We start from the raw sequence: 21,378 nt of genomic DNA, 5'->3' as shown, positions 1-21,378 counted from the left end.
ACGAGCGAGAGGCAAAAGTATGAGGTTTCCTTTATTATGATCACTTCTTTTTTAAATGTATAAATGATCATTATTTACAAATTGAGGAAGGGAGGGGGGTTATAGTGACAGTTTGAGGGACAAATGCAGAAAATTATGGAATCAACAGAACAATACACAACCAACAAGAATCACAACATCAGTCACAAGTCCAAGCCTCTGCCTGTGGGAGATGTTCTTGTTAAGATTGTGACTCAAAGTTTAAAGTCTTCACACAAATGAACTCATGCACTGGAAATGCATACTGAAACGGTCACATGTGGGAATCACAAAGTGCAAATAAATCTTTTTTCAAAAGCAAACACGAGAAATATAATGAACAACTTCTGATGCTGTGAGGTGTTTTTTAAACTAAATGTCAACCTTACTGTGAAATAATACAAACATGTTTCTCACTTTCTCTCAATTGCTACACACACACACTCTCTCTTACACGTGTGCGCGGAGACACACACACACACACACACACACACACACACACCATGATTCGTTTTAAAACACCAAAGACCTGGCTCACAATTTCTGACAGTTTTCTTATGTCAAGTACAGAAGGGAACAATGAAGACTTAACTAGTGAAAAGAATAACAAAGCAAAAACTACAAAAAGACAGCACAGACAATAAATGAGGTCCAATTTGATATCTTATATAAAATAAAGATGTTCAAAGAATCTCGTCAGTGTATTTCTGCATCTGTAAGGTGTCGGTAAAATAAAATTCACACAAATGGCAAGCACGTCAAACTAAAACCATAACGCAAACAAAGCTCCACTCACGTCCGATCAAAAGCAAAACAACCGCCGACAGTGCTCATTCAACTAAATCCTACAAAAACAATCCAGCTCTGGATGTTCCATCAATTAATTGTCATGAGCCGTGTTGAGCACTTCCAGCAAGTTTAGTTTTCTTTACATGTAAGAACCAAATCCCTAAAAGCCATTTACATGCAATTCACCAACAACTCCAGTGGTGAAAGTAAGAATTAGCTTCTAAATTTCTGTCACCACTAAAGAAAGCTTTCATGCACCCAAGCACCGTCATTCAAGGAACCTGCGCACTGACACGCTGTGTTCACTGAGTATTTTTGCAAAGATATCCATTTGATAAAGAGAGGGGCTTTGCCCATCAAGCTAAGTAGCTGTGCTGAGAGAGAAAGGTGTTAGCAAGGCGAGTCTGGTGGCATTAGGGTGTGTATGCGGGTGGCGGTTGAAATTGATTGGCAATGTCATAATCGGCAGGAAATGTTTCACTGCTGTCCTCCATCTCCGAGAGCAGCTCTAAAGCCTGCTCTTCCTCCTCAGTGGGGTAGTGACGAAGGAGATTTGCAGCTGTGGCGAGGATGGATGCTCCGCCTGCGCCCGCCACCAGGTAGAAGCTGATAGCAAAAGTGACGTATATGAGAGAGCCGTGGTACTTTTTGTGCTGCTGCTGTAGGGACAAGATCAGCTCCGAGGCCCAGTAGCAAAAACCTATGACTGTGGCACACTGCAGCACTGGTGGGAGACAGAAAGAGACGATTACAGACCATTGAATTTACACATTGTCTGTCTTTTTCTAGACAGCATGAGGGAAAAAAAGATTATTACCTGTGAGAATATGTGCAAATGCATATCTGCGGGTTATTTTCAGGGCAGGGTGCTTGGGACCAAACACATCCAAGAGAAAAGCAGTCAGACTGCAGAGGATTCCCAGGAAACAAAAGGCAGCGATTACTCTCAGCAGCAAGATGGTCTGCGGGTTCACGCAGTAATCTGATGGAAACAGACGGACACGTCACAGAGCATTACACGTGAGATCTGGGATTAATTGCTACTGTGGGTTTTTAACGGAGCTTGTGTGTGGGCCTCACCATCCAGAAGCTTGGGGTCAATGTATCCCAGGACATCTGACACCCCCAGCTCTTGTCTCGGACAGGTTCCTCCGTGGACGCGGAGCCAAGCCGGCTCAGCCAGAGCTGTACAAAGCGCTGTAATGGACAGAGCTCCGGGAAGAGCCGACACAAGGCTCCGCTCCGGCTGCTTTGGCAACGAGGTGCCCCCTCTCCTCCTTCGGCCTCCAGGGACAGTAGAACCCGGCGGGGCATACATCCTAATCCGATTTCCTCGTCCTCGGTTGTATAGTGTTGCTTTCCCTTTATTGTCAGTGTACCTGACAGCACTGCGCTAGTAACGAGCAAGTAAGCCACAAAACCGACAACCGGTAAAGCTAATTCTGGACTGATGACAGCGGCCCGACTCCTTTGTTCACAAATTAAAACAGACCATAAAACTAGCTGTTTAATCAAAAGCAGTGCAGGTGTCTGACTGACGGCAACACAATGGACAGATGGCGTTCAGGCCTGCTAGCTCTGTTGTTAGCCTGAAAAGCTAACTTCTCGTAAACGTAAAATGTCGTCAAGTTTTTCTTTGTTATAATAACTTTAACAGTGACCGACACGACAGTAATACGTCTATAAAGTAATATAGCTAACAACAATAATAAATTAACTATCGATTTGGTACACAAAAAACAAAGACAAAACAAAAGGAAACGTCCGCTGGCTTCCTCGAAAACACTTGACTTCCTTGTTCATACCATTCTTCTTCTTCGCGGTCTCGATAGCTGTGAAAGTCAGTACTCCCACCTACTGGCGACTCCTCCTATGGCAGTGAAAGTCATCATACAATAACAAAATTCTCGTCTTTATTTTATTAAACTCACTCATTGTACATTAACAAAATAAACGTGCTCGCGTGAATGCTTCATAGGAAATCATAAAAAGAGATGACAAAAAAATTTATAGCACAATTAAAAGAAACGAGTCTGACCAAAGTGCTTTACAAGTTAGTTAAGAACAAACAAGATAAAACCTTAGATCAATAGAATACATACAATAAAATACAACATAAAATAAAACACCGTAAATTTCACGTAATTGTTTTTTACGTGAAATTTGCATACGGTAAAAAAAAAAAAAAAAACAGACCACGAAACTGCAATCCCTCGCGCTGCATTGTGGGTTGCAGTTTAGATAAGCAAAGATGGCGGCATTTTGGTCACCGATGATGTTGTGAACTTCTGCACTTTGTTGTTTGGTGGTAGTTACAGACTGTGTTTAGCGCAGATACAGCCATTTTTGTATCCGTGCCCTGGGTGTTGACTGTGGTTTAGGGCCGTAGTGCTGCTGCTGCTCTCTGTCTGCTTTTGGTGTTTCGGGCCATTTCCTGTCTCGTTTCTCGGCTAAGTGTCAGTGACAACGACTCGGAAGTATTTCCCCAGTTCGACCATGAAGGAGGCTCTGTCCCTGGTTCAGAGGTTGAGCGCACACCCGGACTCCCGCTGCTGGTTCGTCAGCTGGAGCCCCAACGGGACGCTTCTGGCCTCATGTGGGGGCGACAAGACCATCCGGATATGGGGGAAAGAAGGTGAGCTCTCCGTGAACTGAACCACAGACACCCTCAGTCGCATAATAAAGCATTATAGTACAGTAGTTGACATCCTTCACCCCTCTACCTGGCTCTCGTTTTTCAGGTGACTCCTGGATATGTAAGAACGTGTTGCAGGATGGACACCAGCGCACTGTGAGGAAAGTGGCTTGGTCTCCATGTGGGAATTATCTGGCCTCTGCCAGCTTTGATGCTACCACTTGCATCTGGAAAAAGAAGAACGATGACTTTGAGGTCAGATGACAGGTCTCCTGTTCAGTGTGTTAAATGGCATGCCTTAGAAATGCTGCATCTCTGCAGATTGTTACCCACGCTTTGTCTCCTAGAGTTTGACTGTGCTGGAAGGACACGAAAACGAGGTCAAGTGCGTGGCGTGGGCCCCTTCAGGGAATCTTCTAGCCACATGTAGCCGAGACAAGAGCGTCTGGGTTTGGGAAGGTTTGTGTTAAAGAGCGCCTAAATTGCACGTACTGATCTACACCATTGCCTGTTTCTAAACTTGACCTTGTCTCTTCCTGCTCTGCAGTGGATGAAGAAGATGAGTATGAATGTGTTACAGTTGTCAACTCTCACACGCAAGATGTCAAGCACGTTGTCTGGCACCCGACCCAGGAGGTAGGTCCCATTGGGATCTGTCCACATGAATGTTTTTTTTCCATCTCCTGTTGTAACACCACGTGACCCTGCACTCACCCTGTGATTGTACAGCTCCTGGCCTCAGCCAGCTACGACAACAACATTTGCCTTTACAAAGAAGAGGATGATGACTGGGAGTGCCGGGCCACCTTACAGGGACACACGTCCACAGTGTGGAGTTTGTGTTTTGATGCGGATGGTCAGAGGCTGGCCTCGTGCAGCGATGACCGCACTGTGAAGATCTGGAGAGAGTATCCAGCTGAAAGTGGACAGGGTGAGTCAGCAGTGGTTAGGACTAATTAGTTTTATTATAAATCAATGTGGTAATAAAAATATAGACAGTAATGCGTATGTTTTTTCTGGTCTCCTGTTTAAGATTTGTCGTGGAAGTGTGTTTGCACTCTGTCTGGGTACCATGGACGAGCGGTGTATGATGTCTCCTGGTAAGACTATTTTTGTAATAGACTCTTGTAGGAATGCTTCAGTCAGTCATTAAAGGTGCAATCAGTCATTGTTTGAAGTCATTTAATGGAAAAAAAAAATCCCCATTGTGCTGATAAATATACATTTATTAGTGTGTAATTACATCTTCCAACGAATTGATGCATTCTCATAAACTTCTAAACTAGATATATAGTATGCTAAAGGACAGGGCATTCATGTGGTGTGGAGGCAATTTGTGTTTTCACCTTCAGACTAAAGATATGAAGGATCATACATGTTTTATAACCTTTCACAAACGCTGGCTACCAGCAGATGGCTGCAATAAGACAAAAATTAGCACACATCTCACCTGACAATCAGCAGCATACCCAGATAAGAAAAAGACTGGGATGGATCCAACTTTTGCTATCTGTGTACAGTAGCTACAGATTAATGGCAGTCTTTGAGGCAAAAACTGTAGTTAGGATTATGCACTTGAATTGGTGGGTGTAAGAAAACAGAATTTAGCTGAATGTGTTCTTGAATTTACTGACCTTTAGTCTGGTCGTCACATTTAAGATCGACTTGCGATAGCAACGGGGTAATTGTTCCACAACTTGTAATTTCTCCATAACAATGCAGTATGGTTACATTTGAGGAATATGTGTTGCTCTGTGTCCAGAAATTGTGCGCAAACATAAAGTGGAGGTTAATTGACCACCAGAAATCCCAAAGATGTGGTCTCCATGTGCATGAATTTATCATTGTTAGACGTCACAGTGAACCCAAATCTTTCTGCAGGTGTCGGCTGACTGGCGCTTTAGCAACTGCCTCTGGTGATGACGCAGTGCGAGTTTTCAAGGAGGATGAGACGGCCAATCCCGACGAGCCGGTATACTCACTGGCTGCTCAGGTGGCCAGAGCTCACAACCAAGATGTTAACTGTGTGTCCTGGAACCCAAAGGAGGCGGGATTCCTGGCTTCGTGCAGCGATGACGGAGAAATCGCCATTTGGAAGTTCCAAGAAGAGGAATGAACATCGCTGGAGTGCATAGTTACGCGTTAAATTGGGAACTTTCTGCGCCATTCACCACAGATCATTATTTTATAGCTCATCAGGATTCTGCTTGACATGAGCGCTCATCTGTGTCCATGCTGAGAATACTGCTTCATGTGCTTTGAGTAGCAGCGCCACTGAGAATTAATAGAAATAACATGTTTGACTATAAAATAAAGTGAAAAATGTTTCTTCTCCTTTTTATTGCAAAAGCATTTCAGACAGCACATCATAGTAAAACACTTCAACCAGTCCAAGGATTAAATTTCATAATAAAATGATTTCAATCCAAAATATAACCGGACAGTTGTTTTTAAACACCCTACCTGGTTTAAGGATGCACCATCCCCAGGATTTATAAAGCACACCTGCTTCATAAGTGTTTCTTTAATCCACAATAGCCAATTAAATTTTTGTCAGATCCTAAAACTGACACAAAAGTACAAAGTGTTAAACTTCTTATACTGAAAACAGACTGGGGCTTGGGTAGCCATGTATCTGTACTACATGTGGACAAACAGATCCTGTACACTATATTCTTGGACTGGCATCATTTAGAGGACTTAACTAAGAAGCAACTGAAAACAAAAAATATTTTCACAAGAGCAGAGATGGTAATGGCAGAGTCAAAGTAAAGAAATGTCAATCAGGTTGGATATCTACAGCAAAAAAAGAAAACTACTGATCCAGATCTATCAGAACCGCTGAAGAAAATAATCAAGTCTCCGATTAGTCCGAGTCGCTGTCTCCATCACTGTCAGCCTCCTTTACATCTATGCTGAACTTGTACTCCTGGTCACAGCCCATATATGCGTCACTCATGAAGTACAAGGTGTAGTTGTGGATGCCCATCGCCGGGGCAACAAAGTCCAGCTTGACCTGCGGTGGAGGGACATAAACTAAGTGAGGCCGCCTCTGGTGGTTAAAACATAATTTCTGGCTATTACAAGATGACTCACTGACCTTTGCTTTCTGCTGAAGAGTCAGCCTCTTGATAGAGATCAGGCTGTTAGACTTGGGGTCTCCAATCACCACCCACCAGCCCTCCTCACGTTTCTATAACAATGACAAGTATTTCCACAAGAGTTGGTCATTAAGGTGAAAATTAAAGAAATATATACGTCATGGAGATGTTTGAAAAGTACTAACCTGGGGAAAGAGCGGTGCAATGACTGGACCTGTTACCTCCTCCTCTCTCTCCAGCTGAACCTGAACCAGAACTGGACTGCCACTGTGAATAAATATGGAAAGAGATCAATTTCCCACCCATCTGTGCAATTTTGTAATGCAATTTTTCATTTCCAGGAAACGCAGCGAAAAGTGCTGCTGACAGACTGTACACGTACCTCTTGACACTGTCCTTCTCTGCCACTTCGTACGACAGCTCGATGTTGGGGTAGCGGTTACAGAAGCGAGCCACGTCGGCCATCTGGGCATCCGAGAGCTGCAGCAACGCGCTTCTGTCTTCATCCTCCATTTCCATTATGTCAAAGATGCTCTCCACTCCCTTATGAGCAAAGGAAACGTAAGCACGTTCAATCAGCATGAGATTCATCCACACTAAAGTGAGAGTCAGACTTTCTTAGGATCATTTTACCTTTTCTGTGCAGCGCTTGATGTGCTCTGAGGTGAAGAATGGCAGCTGTTTGAGGTACGAGTCCTTGGACCACATGGCTTGAGTGACCATCTGAGCCAGCTCCATAGCAGCCAGTGCAGGACTCAGCCAGCCGTTGCTGGACAGCACATCGACGCACGCCTGAATCAGTCGGACAGCCTACAAAAAAGACAACACACACACACACATATTCTTTAAGTGTACCTTCCAATATAAAGCATCTTGAGGCGACTGCTGTTGTGATTTGGCGTTTATGTAAGTAAAATTGAATTGAATTAAAACTGAATTTCACTCACTTTGGGAATCACTGATTTACAGTGATCTCATAATCTAACCCACTCCCTATGGGGTCATTCTAAAGTCTTTTTGGGCATTTGTCATATATTTCAGTCAAATCCAAAATTAACAAATTTACCTGTCTAATTTTTAAATGCTTTCTAAAATCTATTACAGCAATGTTTTGGTGTAAGCCCTTGAAATGTGAATCTGAACAGGGTACAAGCTGTCTTTTGTTCATGTGATAAGAAGGCTCATCCTACAGTAAGAGGACTCCTCACCTCCATCACATGTACAGTGGATTTAGGACATCATGTACTTTTTACAACTGTTTTACTGAAACATCAGTCTAACTGTTTTTTGAAACCTGGCATCAATTTCTTTCCTATGTATCAAATATGGAGGCTTGCTTATTTCATTGTTTGTTTGTTGTCTTTTGGATGTGTGTAACTGGTCTGGCGATTTTGTTCATTCTTTTTAAGACACATTTTGTTTATATGTGTGCTTTTTGTGCAAGTAATAGCTTGTTCAAAAACATATAGATGGATGAAATCCAGAAACATAACTGTTAGGCTTTACAGAGAAAAAACTGGACCTTGCTGAGGATCTCCTCGGTGTCTGACTGGAGCTCAGCGCTCAGCTGCATCCTGGAGAGATGGGCTTGCAGCAGCAGGTTAGTCTTCACGTGGGGGTCATTGAACTTCGGGTTGTTCAGCTTGTGGGGCACTTTCTGTGCAAGCTGAAATGCAAAGAGCACATAAAAGTGGGTTATTTCATCTTGGTGTCTTCTTGCAGATGTGTTAATGCTGCTCTCTTTGAGTCTCATCACTTTCTTTACCTGTCGGAGAAGCGCGTCCTCGTGATGTCTGATGGGAATGTTCTTATACTCGGCAGCATTGGAGATGATCTCAATTAATCCGCGGATCTTTGTCTTGGCGTTCAGTGACATGCTGAAGAGCTCTGTACGACACAAGAGCAAAGCACCACAGTTAGGCTTGAGTTGAACACATACGTGAAGGAATGATGACACAAATATGAAAAATCCAGGAAGTGCAAGCACAAACCAATGGTGGTGTAGTTGATGTAATAGTAGGCAGCAATCATGCCCAAATTGAGTGGTGCTACATCCAGCTCATCCTCGATGCTGATGCACTTGGACTGCTCCAGGTCGTGTAATGTGTTCTCCACCAGCTCAGACAGGTGGTCAGACAGGTGGCGATGTGACATGCCTGTCAGGAGGACAGAAGCCACAGCTTAACATGGTCCCAACATCCGAAGTATAAGTCGGTTATTCCCTTTGAAGGACAGGACTCACCTTGCAGGTTGTAGTAGTTGGGGTTCTGGGTCATACGGCGGTAAAGGAATGTCCATGTCAGGTAGTCGACAGCATCCTGCTTGTTCTCTATTGTCTTGGTGACGATCTCAGCATTGAAATGGTCGTGGAGACAATGATCCAAGTGAGACTCCACCGGCAGCGGCTCATACAGGAACTTCTTGAAGAAATCCTATCAAGAGAAAACAAAGTGGTTTGTTCTTACTGTTGTACAGTCATTGTTTCAAAGTCAGAAGTGACTGAGGTCTGTCTACCTTCTTAGAGCCTTGACACATGATTACACAGCGCCCCTCATCATCCAGCATTGGTCTGTTTGCCTTGCCCACCATCTGGAGGACATCATATATGGGATAATCCACATATCTGATAGAAGAAAGCAAAAAGTCAATATCACCAGCAGAGTACATACTAACCTTCATTAAATATGTTTCATATAACAAAACAAAACAAAAAAAAAGCCAGTATAAACAGAGGATGCCTTACGCGTGAATTTTGCCATTGTAGTACTGGGTGTCCATGACGATGACAAGGTGTGCTGAGATGTTGATGCCCCAGCACAGTGAACGAGAGGACACGACGACCTGAACAGCACCTGTCAAAGCAGAAGAAGAGAAGGAAAAAAAAAAAAAAAAAAATTAGTCTCAATTTTGGTTTTTCCCCTTTTCTAAAAACCACCTACCTGTCCAGCACAAAGTGCAGCAGAAGTGAGTCATACCTGAGTTGAAGAGCTGCTCCACTATTCTGCGTTCAGTTGCAGAGAGGCCCTCGTGCAAGTATCCCACGCCGTTGGCAAGAGTCTCTTTCAGAGTAGAATCATTTATTTTCTCCAGGAATGGAGCCAAGTCTTTCTCAGCACAATGCAGGAACCTGCAGAGACAGACATTTACTCTTTGACCACAGTGTGAAGATGTGATGCTGGCATCATTTCCATGAATTTGTCTGTCTAAGGTGAAAATCTCGACGTGCTGACTGACCTCTGAGGAACCACATCAGCAGCACAGAAAGTGAGAATGTCAATCGCTGTGAGGCGAGTCTGCCTGCGGGATGGGACGAAAACCACGGCTGGCTTCGAGGGAGAGTGCTTCATAATGGCGTGATAGACCGGCTTCGCCATGGACAGCAGGCGAGTCTGAGTATGACTCACATTGAAACCCTAGAAAAACAGTAAAAGATTGACAGCCAATCAGAAACCTGACAGGTACTTTCTTGACTGTGAGCACTGATCAATTTAAGAAACACATTTCTCTTTTTGTTGACTAACATGCTGTTTACAGACCTGGATGTGCAGCTCCAGAGGCACGGGTCTGACATTGGGATGGAAGTTGAATGTGGCTGTGGTGCTGCAGCCCAGCCAGTGGGCCACATCTTTGGCGTTAGACAAAGATGAGCTGAGGGCCACGATACGGATGGGACGCTCAATCTGGGAAGAGATGTATCTCATCCTGGAGCAGATGACCTCCAACACAGGCTGATGACAAGAAACAAAATCCATTAACACAACACACACACACACACAAGCGCAGCAGCAAGTAGTACTCTGTTCTTACTCCATTTTCGCCTCCGATAAGGTGCGTCTCATCCACAATGAAAAGGCTGACGTTCTGGACGTTCTTCCTCTGCTTCCAACGGCGAGACAGGATGTCCCATTTATCAGGGGTACTGATAATAATGTCACCTTTTCCCAGGAGCTTCAGATCAGTACTAGTCTCTCCTGTCAGCAACACAACCTTCTTGTCCAGGATGTCCTGGAACTTCTGGTGCCAGTCAATAAACACCTGAGACACAAGGATAACCACACTCATGTCAGTTTTAGATCTAACAGAATCACGCTGGAAGAAAAACAGTTTGCCAGTTTTTATAGGTGCACTTCTAAATCTCATTTAATTCAGACCTGTTCAGCCAGTGCTTCCATTGGGGTGATGTAGACACAGCGACCTTCTGCATTGTGCAGCAGCATTCTCAGAATGGCAAACTCTGCACAGATGGTCTTTCCACTGCCGGTGGGAGCTCCCACAAACACGTTATCATCACTGTTGTACACAGCATTGAAAACTGCGGGAGAAAAAGTAAAAAAAAAAAATGAGTGAAGAAAATTTTTTGAAAACAGACCACTGTTCCTAACGGGGAAGCAACTTTTAAATGACAATGGAATTGGATTAAGGAGAACAGCATGTAGTCTCTACCTTGTGTCTGAATGGGGTTGAAGAAGGGAAACTTGTTCTGGTAGAGCGCCTCAAAGGCAGAGTTCCTGAGGGCAGTGACAGGAAGAGGCTGCAGGTCCAGCAGCTCAGTGGGTGGGGGGTACTTCTCCGGTAGGATAAGGTGACGGAAAGACACTGGGAGTTGAGTCTCGCAGGCTTGGGGAAAAACAAAAGAAACAAACATGAATTAAAATGCTGACATGACTGTGATGTGAAGCTATGACACTTTTTAATCAAAGCACTTACACAGCCAGCGGTCTGAGACCACACGGATAAAGTACTGCGGTGGAAGAGGCTCGAACACCGGGACAAAGAAAGTCACAAGATGCTCGTCCTGGGCGTACTTGGCTTTGAGGAGGAAATACTCATGGTGGAGGATGACCTCACTGTCCACGTCCTCAACAAGGATCCAGAAAGCCTCAGACGACCCGTGAATCTAAACAGGAAAACGAAAGTCAGGAGTATAGAAAAAAGAGTTCAGTGTGTTCTCTGGGCTGATTATTTTTTTTCAGGGATTAAGGGTGCAGTCAACATACTGGGACCAATACCCTGATTTTGCCCCCCCGAGTACAACAGTATTGGAAAAACTGTCTGATTAGCATCCCATTATAGATCTAAGTCCTGACCTTGTCATCCCACTGGAAGTCAGGTGTGACTGTAAGCTCCACTTTGAGTGTGGAGCGAGTGATGGGCTGCACATGAACGGCCAAGTCCAGCTTGGGGAACTGGTGGACATATTTGTGAATAGTCTTCCCCATCTTTGGCATTCGGATCAGTTCACCTAGAAACCAAACATCCAGGAGGTTTTTAATTACTCTCTAGGCTGAGGAAAAAATTCAGAAACCATAACACAGAGGAAGGAAACTCACCAATCTCGTTGTGGTTCAGGTCGTAGAGTCGCTCAAATGGGAAGTTTTTCTTCTCAATCTTCTTGATCACTTCCTCTGGCAGCTTCTTGAACTGACGCAGAGGAGACATGGACTGCCACCTGCACAGAGGACAGAGTATCAGATGCCTGTAGCTTTGACCAAGCAAAGGCAGTGGTAATCTAGGAGTGAAGAAAGAGCTTACATTCTCTTATCGATCATCTTGCAGAGATTCAAGGTCTTGTCTGTGAGCTGAGCCCAGCCTCTGCTTAGCACAATCTCAAATATGGCCCGCATCAATCGCCCAGCACTCTGCAGGAAGAATATACAAGGAAATTTCTATGAATTATATCAAGCCTGGGACTTTTCCTTCAAGCTAAAATGAAATAAATTTTTTAAATAAGCATATAGGGAAACATGGAAAAGTAAATCAATAACGGAAGTACGCTGTTTCTGTACCTGTGTAACATACACCATGTCAGCCATGAGAGCAAAGCCTTCGAGCTTCAGCTGAGAGATGTATGCCTGGAGCAGCACGTTGATCTGAAATGAGAACACAAAGCACAGGAAGTATTATTTACTGCAATTTGCAAACCACTCCAAATGTTAAGTAATGTTTCTCTTTATAAAAGCACGGTGTGCATTTTCTGGAAACCAAGCAGATCATATTTTGCGTTTCATAAACACCATCACTGGTTGTCTTTACCTTCGCACTGGGCTCCTCAATGCTTTCCTTCACAGGGATAGGAACTCTTTCCAGTAACTTTTGAAGCTCCAGTTTTTCTTCCTACAAGATAAAGCTGTATGTTACTTTTCTTCATTTTAGATATAATATTCAAACCATCGTTGCTGTGTGGGGATCAGCATACCTCTCTCACTGTGATGTTCCTAAACTCTGAGGACAGTGAGAACACTCGGAAGAGTTCGATCTCGCTGAGCGTGGGTTTCAGCAGCTGGTTGTAGGTTTGGATTGAGTCGTGGGTGATGTAGAAGTGACTGGCAATGCGGCCCAGGTCTGTAACCTTTGGGTGAAGAGACAAAAAAGTGAAGCTTCTAATCAGTATATCTACTCCCAAGAATAAAACGACCAACACTCAGCTGAGATGTGCATACCTGGAAGCTGCCGGTCCTCTTGTCATATTTGATGAGGCTGTTCTTGTCCAGGATGTTGGCTGCTGTGTGCACCAAGTCCATCCTGCGCCTCTCCAGCAGGGGGTCTGTACTCCGGTCGTCGTGAGAAACACCATACAGGGTGGGGTTGCGAAGCATGCGCACATAGAGATACGTGTAGCCAAGCCAGTTCACAGCATCCTAATAACAAATTTGAGAAATTGAAACTTAAAGCAATGAGGAAAATTAGATCCTTCTGTCTTAAATAGCTACATGTACATTTCAGGACACTCACCTTTACATTCTGCACATTTCCCAGTACTATCTCTGCATTGAGCATGTCAGCCAGCTTGCCCACCATCTGACTCTCAATGGGCAGCTGCTGGTTCAGCAGAGACAGATAATACTGCAGCTCTCCGTGAGACGTGATCAGGATTCCCTCTCCTTTGGTGTCATACTGAGGACGGCCAGCTCGACCAAGCATCTGGAATCAAACACATTTTCGATAAATAGAGTTAGTGAAGCTGCAAACTAAAGCAGCCGTTACTATGTTTGATAACAAGAAAGGATGGGCTGACCTGCAAAATGTCCAGGGCACCCAGTTCAGTCCATCTGCCTTTCTCTGGGCTGTACACTTGGGTCCCTTTGATGATGACAGTATGTGCAGGCAGATTGACACCCCAAGCCAAAGTAGCTGTAGACACCAGAACCTGGATGTGTCGATCGGCAAACAAATCCTCCACCAGCGTACGGTCGACTCTGGTCATACCAGCGTGGTGGATTGCAAAGCCGTATGGGAGCAAATCCTTCAGCTCTAGGTTCTGCATAAGAAGGTTAAATTTAGCACTCAGTTCTGGTATTAAAAGCATTTATCACACAAGAGCTTTAAAAAAACGTTTCCAGTTAATGACATTTGCTCACCTTGCACTGCTCCGCCTCAGTTCTCAACACTTCAGTAGATGCAGAACCCTCTCGGAGGAAAAGACCCAGAGTGTCCTTCTCCAGGCACATGTCCCTTATGGCCCTGGCAGTTTTCCCTGTCTCCTTCCTGGAATGGACAAACACTAGAACCTGATGGGAGGAAAAAAGTAAGGCTTTCAGATTTGGTAACGCAGTGCTGTAGATTTTTTTTTAGAGAAACAACACTGAAGTAAGAAGTTACATTCAAAACCGCAGCCCTGTGAGTTCCCTGTGTGTAAACACACAAGAGCACGTATACACTGGAAAGGTCTGTGTGGACACAGGGCTGAAAGGAGGCCCAGGTTTAGAGGGACCTCGACCCTCCACCTCTGGGAACCAGAGAGGAGAGTTACAGAGAGTAGTAACCTGCAGGTTTATCTATGGAAATCTGGACATTTACTTCCTCTTGATATTTTGTTGGGCTTCACCTCTTTCCTTTATCTTGATATTAACAGTGAGTGAACTGTCGCTTTTTAGGGCAGATGTAAAATGCATGGATATGGAAACATGAGTGTGGGATCAATTTCTAACATAAGCCACATAGTAACAACAATGAAAGCAGCACAATGTCAAATATTTATATCAAATGTCTTGTTTTTCACTGGAGGGCAAAAATGATAAAAAACAAAAACAGGAGTTGTGGTTTTCTTGCAGAAGAGGATTATACGATAGAGGCGAAGTGCAGACTGTGACTGAGAAGACAGTGTTAGGAGTCCCCGGTTTCAAAAATCTCATTTTGTGCTCATCCAGCAATAAATAAATAAATAAATGAATAGGAAAAAAAATAAAGAGGTGTCTAATTAAAATGAGGACAGTAGCATTTACAAAGCTCAGTTGGCAGTAAAACATATTTTAGCAGACACATCTCAGATAACGCTTGGCTAATTCAGGTCACCGAATTATATCACTTTGGAAGAACAAGTCAAACAGGACTCACCTGGTTCTTTCCAGCATGCTCCATTATCTTTTCATAGACAATCTCATTCATGATCTGGAAACGCTTGATGGCCTTCTTCTCTGTGATACCAACATAAGTCTGCTCCAGGGGCACGGGACGGAAACTACAGAGAAAAGCGGTACAGTAATAAGCAATAAGGAAAAGCAAACAAACAGCTGTTCATAGAAATCATCATAAAAACTTTTTTTTTTTGCTTAAGCAGCACACCTGTTGTCAAAGTAGAAGAGCCCTTTGGCAGGATCGACACGCAGGCAGGTAGCCACGTCTTCATAGTTTGGCAGTGTGGCGCTGAGGCCCAGCAGACGCACATCCTCCTGGGTCAGCTCCACATTGCGGATGGTCCTCGCCACCAGAGATTCCAGCACAGGTCCACGGTCATCGTGCAGCAGATGGATTTCATCCTGAACACCCACATTAAATTGTTCATCATTAAAAGTCAAGTCAACTGGCACATTTGCTCTTTTTAGTGACAAAACTGTTCACTTACTATGATAATGAGGCGCACTAGCTGGGTGTAGGTACGTTCACCACCTTTACGAGTGATGATGTCCCATTTCTCTGGAGTGCAGACAATGATCTGAGTGGCGTTAATCTCCTCTTTACAGAGCTGGTGGTCTCCCGTCAGCTCGGACACTATGATGCCATAACTTGCCAAACGCTGGGAAAAGGAGGGAAAAGGTTTTCAGATTTGTGCTCCCTGATGATGGTCAAGTATGCAAAGAAAGCCACGCAGGACAGACGAGGCTCACCTTACTAAAACTTCCCACCATCTCCTGTACTAGAGAGCGCATGGGGGCTATGTAGATGATTTTGAAGTCGTCCACATTAATTGTTCCATCAATGTTGATGTGCTTTCCAATTTCTCTCAACATTGCCATCAGGGCGACATTGGTCTTACCAGCTCCCTGTGTGCACAACAAACACAAACTCCTAAGACAAAATCCAGCTGGGGCAAAGTACTGACACACTTTTGGCTTTAACAAAGCGTGCTCACCGTTGGAGCACAGACTAGCAGGTTCTCATCTGTCTCCATGGTGGTCTTGAACAGCTTGCTCTGAATGCGATTCAGGGTTTTAAAGCCTTCAAATCCAGCCTGGGCATACTTGGGCAACTTCTCAATGGGAACAAGTACCTGATGACACAAAAACAGTGCTGACTGTAGGACCCGAACACAGTTATATGCTACTTATTACTATTATTTTTCCTTAGCTGCTGCTCAGTTGGACAATTAAAATGCTTCCATGAAGAAACATAACTGACAAACCTCATCGTCAGCAAAGGGTTTAGGTTTGAGGGCAGGTACGTGGACTTCTTCATAGCCCTTGCGCTGTTTACGAAAAGAGCCATCTGGCAGCTGGCAACGCTTGTTGGCCATGAAGTGGCTCCCCTGACTGAAAGTCAAGTCGTCAAGGTCTAGCAGCTGTCGAGGGGCCACTGACTGTAGGACAGAAAGGACAAATTTCCTATGCAGTTTAGAAATGTCTAAAAGAAAACTGACAACAAGTAATGTTCCTGACAGGATGATTTGTACTTAATATATTGAAAGTGTTATATACCTCTCCATGGTCTATGTCCATTGCTTCCAAGTCATCAACACGGGACTTCCTCACTCTCTCCCTGCGAGACCGCTCTTCCTAAAGGACACAAAAATAAATAATGTGACAAACTGAGACTCACAAAGAGTTCACATAATCTCACAATCAAGCCTCCTTACTCGAATAATATCCTCCTTCTCCGTCTCTTGCAGCTGGTAGAGAATCTTTGACAGCTCCTGATCAGACTCCATCTTTCCTATGATGCGCTCCTTTTCCGCCTCACTCTGAGCACTTGCCAACATGGTACAGTACTGGACTGTGTGTCAAGGGGGGAGAGAAAGAAATCAGTACATTTTCAAAGACATTAGCTCTGTAACAGTTTCACTCAACAAAGCAGACTTACTCATGCGACGATGCTGACGCAGGATTTTAATGAAATCAAAGGTGTTGAAGCCGAGCAGCAACACCAGCTGGTTTTCACATTCTCTGTCGTCGCTGGCGGTCTGTAAAATAAGAGACGAGAGAATGATGTTGACAAATACAAACTTACCTGCTCTAAACAAACAAAAACACAGGGAACGTCACAAACCTACCTTGAGGATTTCTAAGACCTCATCTGCCTTTTTTTGTGAGACTATGGCGTCATCGTAGAACCGGCTGAGCTGACGCTGGAGCCAAAAAGCGTCGATGTCTCGAGGATGTAAATCTTTCTTCTTCACTGTCATCACGTCACCCGCACCACCGAGCTAAGTGAAAGGTAATTTATTAGTTACTGTGCAGCATAGTTGCAATATCTCACAAAGACTAAATACAAATATGGGCTTAATACAGTAATGCCATAAATGGAAACTTACATTAGCTGAGAGAGTGGAATCCACAGCTGCCTCCACTCCTTCACTGTCTTCATCTGAGTGTTCATCTCGTACCTCGCCATACTGGTCTTCATCAACTTCCTGTATGTTAAGACAGGAAAAGTCAGTGACACAAACTCATCAATGTGCTCAGCTGTAAATCTTAAGAGCTGCAAGCCTCACCTCCTCATCAGATTCAAACTGAACATTGACACCATACGTCTCGTCAATGTTGTCATCTGTGGATAGATAATACCGCACATAATGAATATTTTTAGGGAAAAACTGATGTATCTTGTACAGTTTTCATTCCACGGTTACTTTGAATGTGCTTACCCATATTCTGCAAGTCTTTGTCCCCCCCGTAGTCTGTGATCTTTTTGCCCAGATTGACTAAGACGTGGTAGCGCGTGTCATCAGCAGGTCCGAGAAGCTGCTCTACTTCCCGTCGCCTCTCTTTGTCCCTCATTTTGTCATTCTTGAGCACAGCCAGAACTTCATCAGCTGCTCCACAGAGAATATCACGCGGCTGTAAAAATGTAATGAGATAATGAGTAAAACACACAAAATGTAACAGAAACAGAAGCAGAATATTTCAAGAAAGCAGTTGTGGTGTTCGCTGACCTGATCTCCCAAAGCAGCATGGATGAAGCTCAGTAACACTTCATATGTTTCTCTGGTCTCTTTGGTTTTTGGTTTGTACACAATGCCCACCATCTCATCAATGCCTTCAGATAGAAGGGTAAAGCCCTTCATTTTGTTAATGTCGTGTCTGTCTTCATCTCTTTTTCTTCTCCTGGATAAAAATAATAAAAAAAAGATTAACAAAAAAAAAAGATCCTATGTTAACAGCAGAGCCATGTTTGGCCATTTGAGTGGCAAACATCTTCCAAGGCATGTCACATATGTTACTTTTTTCTTGAGAATGGCCTTGAAGACACATCAAACTTGACAGCTATTCTTCCCCATGCTTTTATTTTCAGTTTTTCAAAATTAAGTTATCACGTGGAACTAATGAAGTGATTTTTAATACCGGATTGTTTTGTTTTGTTTTAAATCAACCGGTTTTGCCTTCAAACTATAGATTCAACAAGTTAAAGCCAATATTTCTCAGAGAGTTGGGGCCACACTGACATGACAGCATCGCACAGTAGCTGCAGATTTGACAACTACACATCATCCATAATGCAAATCTCCTGTTCCTCCACATCCCAGAGGTGCTCTATTGGACTGACATGTTTAAGAAACCAGTTTAAGACTATTTGAGCTTTGTGACATAGTGCGTTATCCTGCTATAAACAGTTGTCAGATTAAGGTACATGCACTGCAATTATAATGGGATGCTTAAACAAAAAGATTCATTACACTATTAGACCACCAGCAGTCTTGCTTTCATGTTGTTTATCCCAAATAATACCATCCATATATGTTGTGCATTCAGAGATGCTTTTCTGCATACTCAGACATGTTCAAAGTCACCCCACCTTTCTTCTTCATTCTGATATGCAGGTTGACCATACCTTAATGCTTAAATGCACTGAGTTGCTGGCATGTAATTAGCTATTGTACATTTGCATTAATGACAATGGGAAAAGGAACTTCAAAGTGGCCGGTAGTGTATATAAATTATGTATTGCTTTAACTTCACATGAACAATATATGTAGCTGTCTGCACTGACTTTTCTCGTCTCTCCTCCAGCCTCTGAGGTTTGGTCCTCTGGGCCTTGTCACCCATCTTGGTCCCCTCCAGCTTCCCGACCAAGGACAGCACCTCACCGGTGGGCTCATCTCTCCGGGTGCGGTCGATCAGAGAGCGATCGGCTTGAAGCACCAAGTTAGAGTTCTAAGAGTTCGGCATAAAAACAGTGTGATGATGAGACACATCAGCCTGCGCTGCAACAGGCTAAAGTAAGTGCTAGTTAGCACTACGGCTAGCTAAACAAGGAGAAATATCAATTAAAAACAGTACAATCCAAACACCTTTCCTGATAACTTTACAGAATATCGACCACTGCCTCTGATTTTTTTTTTTTGTCTCACTCTAAATACACTCACCGCTTTGTACTCGTACTGCAAGCTTCGAGCAGTAACATCCGCCATGGTGCTGGTTTTCCCTCAGGTTTTAGCGCACTTTGTGAAACGGCTAACTGACTGTTATTATCCACAGAGTCGACCTCACTCTGCCTGCTTAAAGATACGCTGTGAACATGAGTGCACTGATTAAACTTGTAGCATTAGCCAGTTTTTGAAAAGTCCGAGTTTCATACAACAAAATGCGTTTCCCATACGTTACAATAGCACCGCTAACACGAGCGCACAACAAGCCGCGCTCTTCCTCTTCCGCTGTCAAAGGTCAGAGCAGGATCAGTGAGGCAAAGGAGCAGCGCCCCCTGCAGGCTGGGTTTATTTCGTTTCAATGTCCTATTGTTAGGTGTATTCATAGGTATATAAACTTATGTAAACTTGCCAAATCTCCTCTGCTAACAGCTTTTTTTCCTTTCCTTTTCTTTCTTTCTTTCTTTCTTTCTTTCTTTCTTTCGTTCTTTTAAGCTTTTTTAGCTTTAGCATCTGGTACCCCAGAATCAGGTGTTGACAGTCAGACGCTGATTAGCAGCACCTGTGAGCATGGACCCTGTTACAGCAGTCAGTTGGTGTCTGCTCCAAGCATGGCACATTTGACTGATCTGGATAGGGCCTGTGCCATAGGGCAACTTTAAGCTGGTGTCCTAGTTGTAGCATTATCTGGAACGAGTCCTTGTACCATCTCCAAATTGAAGGCCAAGTTCCATATAATGGAGGATGTCAGAGACAGGCACAGAAGTGGGCATCTAAAGAAGATGACGGCACAAGACAATTTTGTTGTAGCACTTAGGAACTGTTGGCGCTATTCTTTAGATTTGCCGTCATGGTTTGCAGGACAATATGGCCGACAGCACTTTACCCAGAAAATCAGAAGACAGGCAATCTCTGGTCTCATAGTGCTGCCAGGAGGATCCCATGACTGCCCTTCACCGTTAGGCCTGTTTGCGCTGATGTCAGCGACACGTGCAGGAATGTTCAGTTCAGCGATGAGTCCAGATTCTGCCAGTGCCACTTCATAGATTTAAAGAGACTGCTATGCTCATTTCTGCACAATAGCGTAACAGACCTATCATCATAAAGGCAATCATCATAGAGATATTAAGATGAGATTACTTAACCAGTGTATCTCCACAGTCTGGGATCAAACTCCAAGATGACTACCCTTGCCATTATCAGAGATTGCCTCGAGAATTTGGGAGTGGAGAGGATGGAATGGCCTGCCTGCAGTCCTGAGATCAGCCCCATTGAACACTTGTGGGATCAGCTTTGGGTGCTCTCTTCATGCCAAAATGACCAACACAACCACAAATGCCTAACAATTGCTGGTTGAAGGATGAGACACCATCCCACAACAGAGTACATTGTTTGGCACTGGCGGAGAAGATTTGGCAAGTTTTTCATGGGTGCAACACACATGCTCAACTCTGATCCTCAACCCACAAATACATTTTCCTTGCAAATGTGACACCTTTTAAGGAGAAATAAACAGGCCTTCTATTGATATAAGACTTATTGCTAAGACACATTGTAACAACAAAGAGACAAACACACTTTTTGTGCTAACTTCATTATATTGTCTATCATGCTTACATCCTGTAAAATTGGAATCATTTCATAAGAGTCATGTAGTGTTAATACTACTAAAAATAATGTCCTTCTCACTATCACTACTAAAACTACTAGTAATTATTATTATTATTACTGCTATTGTGTATCAGATACAGTATGCTGATTTACCATAGTAGACATCTGTACCACCACTTGCACAGTATAGTACTACTTAATGTGATATCTATGAAGCGCCTTGAGGCGACATTTGTTGTGATTTGGCGCTATATAAATAAAATTGAATTGAATTGAATTGAATAGCCCATTGATAAATACCATACTACTGTACATGCTGAATCTCTGCATAAACTTATCTGTGGAATCACTATACCAGCCAAACGTAGCTGTAGACCAATCTGCACATGAGACACTTTCCTGTGGCACTGGCTGATGTTTATTTGTTT

General features: G+C 43.7%; 3 protein-coding genes across 3 annotated transcripts; 1 reads left to right on the top strand and 2 right to left on the bottom strand.

The window, feature by feature from the left end:
• Positions 1–18: 18 nt before the first annotated feature.
• On the bottom strand, positions 19–2,631 carry tmem127 (transmembrane protein 127). The gene is made up of 3 exons (XM_006805890.3): positions 1,888–2,631; positions 1,625–1,789; positions 19–1,531 (listed from the first exon to the last, which is right to left on the bottom strand). Exons 1-3 carry the CDS (start codon positions 2,123–2,125, stop codon positions 1,221–1,223), a joined length of 714 nt encoding a protein of 237 aa, XP_006805953.1. The 5' UTR covers positions 2,126–2,631; the 3' UTR covers positions 19–1,220.
• A 399-nt stretch (positions 2,632–3,030) lies between these two features.
• On the top strand, positions 3,031–5,769 carry ciao1 (cytosolic iron-sulfur assembly component 1). The gene is made up of 7 exons (XM_006805889.3): positions 3,031–3,442; positions 3,549–3,697; positions 3,790–3,901; positions 3,990–4,078; positions 4,172–4,373; positions 4,476–4,542; positions 5,324–5,769. Exons 1-7 carry the CDS (start codon positions 3,304–3,306, stop codon positions 5,556–5,558), a joined length of 993 nt encoding a protein of 330 aa, XP_006805952.1. The 5' UTR covers positions 3,031–3,303; the 3' UTR covers positions 5,559–5,769.
• snrnp200 (small nuclear ribonucleoprotein 200 (U5)) lies at positions 5,754–19,630 on the bottom strand. Its single transcript, XM_087849024.1, has 44 exons — positions 19,340–19,630; positions 18,964–19,127; positions 17,909–18,080; positions 17,621–17,813; positions 17,468–17,523; positions 17,288–17,386; positions 17,027–17,179; positions 16,837–16,936; positions 16,613–16,749; positions 16,455–16,532; positions 16,163–16,336; positions 15,893–16,030; positions 15,648–15,803; positions 15,386–15,556; positions 15,106–15,299; positions 14,878–15,001; positions 13,902–14,051; positions 13,559–13,801; positions 13,276–13,464; positions 12,984–13,181; positions 12,740–12,892; positions 12,577–12,657; positions 12,330–12,413; positions 12,076–12,182; positions 11,874–11,992; positions 11,631–11,785; positions 11,251–11,440; positions 10,987–11,160; positions 10,695–10,855; positions 10,351–10,578; positions 10,080–10,271; positions 9,778–9,956; positions 9,519–9,670; positions 9,287–9,395; positions 9,058–9,166; positions 8,786–8,975; positions 8,535–8,699; positions 8,309–8,430; positions 8,066–8,209; positions 7,177–7,353; positions 6,926–7,086; positions 6,729–6,810; positions 6,543–6,635; positions 5,754–6,458 (listed from the first exon to the last, which is right to left on the bottom strand). The coding sequence occupies exons 1-44, from the start codon at positions 19,382–19,384 to the stop codon at positions 6,309–6,311; spliced, it is 6,411 nt and encodes a 2,136-aa protein (XP_087705150.1). The 5' UTR covers positions 19,385–19,630; the 3' UTR covers positions 5,754–6,308.
• Between the last annotated feature and the right edge of the window lie 1,748 nt (positions 19,631–21,378).

Source organism: Neolamprologus brichardi, chromosome 12 (assembly GCF_056152115.1).
Source record: "Neolamprologus brichardi isolate AB-2024 chromosome 12, ASM5615211v1, whole genome shotgun sequence".
NCBI lineage: Eukaryota > Metazoa > Chordata > Actinopteri > Cichliformes > Cichlidae > Neolamprologus > Neolamprologus brichardi.
The sequence above is the reverse complement of the archived record's forward strand: the minus strand, read 5'-3'. Positions and strand labels throughout refer to the sequence as shown.

What these genes read in the sequence shown, in the direction of transcription:
- tmem127 (XM_006805890.3), bottom strand. Translation starts at nt 2,125, where the DNA reads ATGTATGCCCCGCCGGGTTCTACTGTCCCTGGAGGCCGAAGGAGGAGA. An exon ending in TGACCCCAAGCTTCTGGATG is followed by an intron (nt 1,790 to 1,887) that starts GTGAGGCCCACA and finishes TGTTTCCATCAG; the next exon opens with ATTACTGCGTGAACCCGCAG. An exon ending in ATTTGCACATATTCTCACAG is followed by an intron (nt 1,532 to 1,624) that starts GTAATAATCTTT and finishes GTCTCCCACCAG; the next exon opens with TGCTGCAGTGTGCCACAGTC.
- ciao1 (XM_006805889.3), top strand. Translation starts at nt 3,304, where the DNA reads ATGAAGGAGGCTCTGTCCCTGGTTCAGAGGTTGAGCGCACACCCGGAC. An exon ending in AGAAGAACGATGACTTTGAG is followed by an intron (nt 3,698 to 3,789) that starts GTCAGATGACAG and finishes TTTGTCTCCTAG; the next exon opens with AGTTTGACTGTGCTGGAAGG. An exon ending in GCGGTGTATGATGTCTCCTG is followed by an intron (nt 4,543 to 5,323) that starts GTAAGACTATTT and finishes ATCTTTCTGCAG; the next exon opens with GTGTCGGCTGACTGGCGCTT.
- snrnp200 (XM_087849024.1), bottom strand. Translation starts at nt 19,384, where the DNA reads ATGGCGGATGTTACTGCTCGAAGCTTGCAGTACGAGTACAAAGCG. An exon ending in CTGGAGGAGAGACGAGAAAA is followed by an intron (nt 18,081 to 18,963) that starts GTCAGTGCAGAC and finishes ATTTTTATCCAG; the next exon opens with GAGAAGAAAAAGAGATGAAG. An exon ending in ATGCTGCTTTGGGAGATCAG is followed by an intron (nt 17,814 to 17,908) that starts GTCAGCGAACAC and finishes ACATTTTTACAG; the next exon opens with CCGCGTGATATTCTCTGTGG.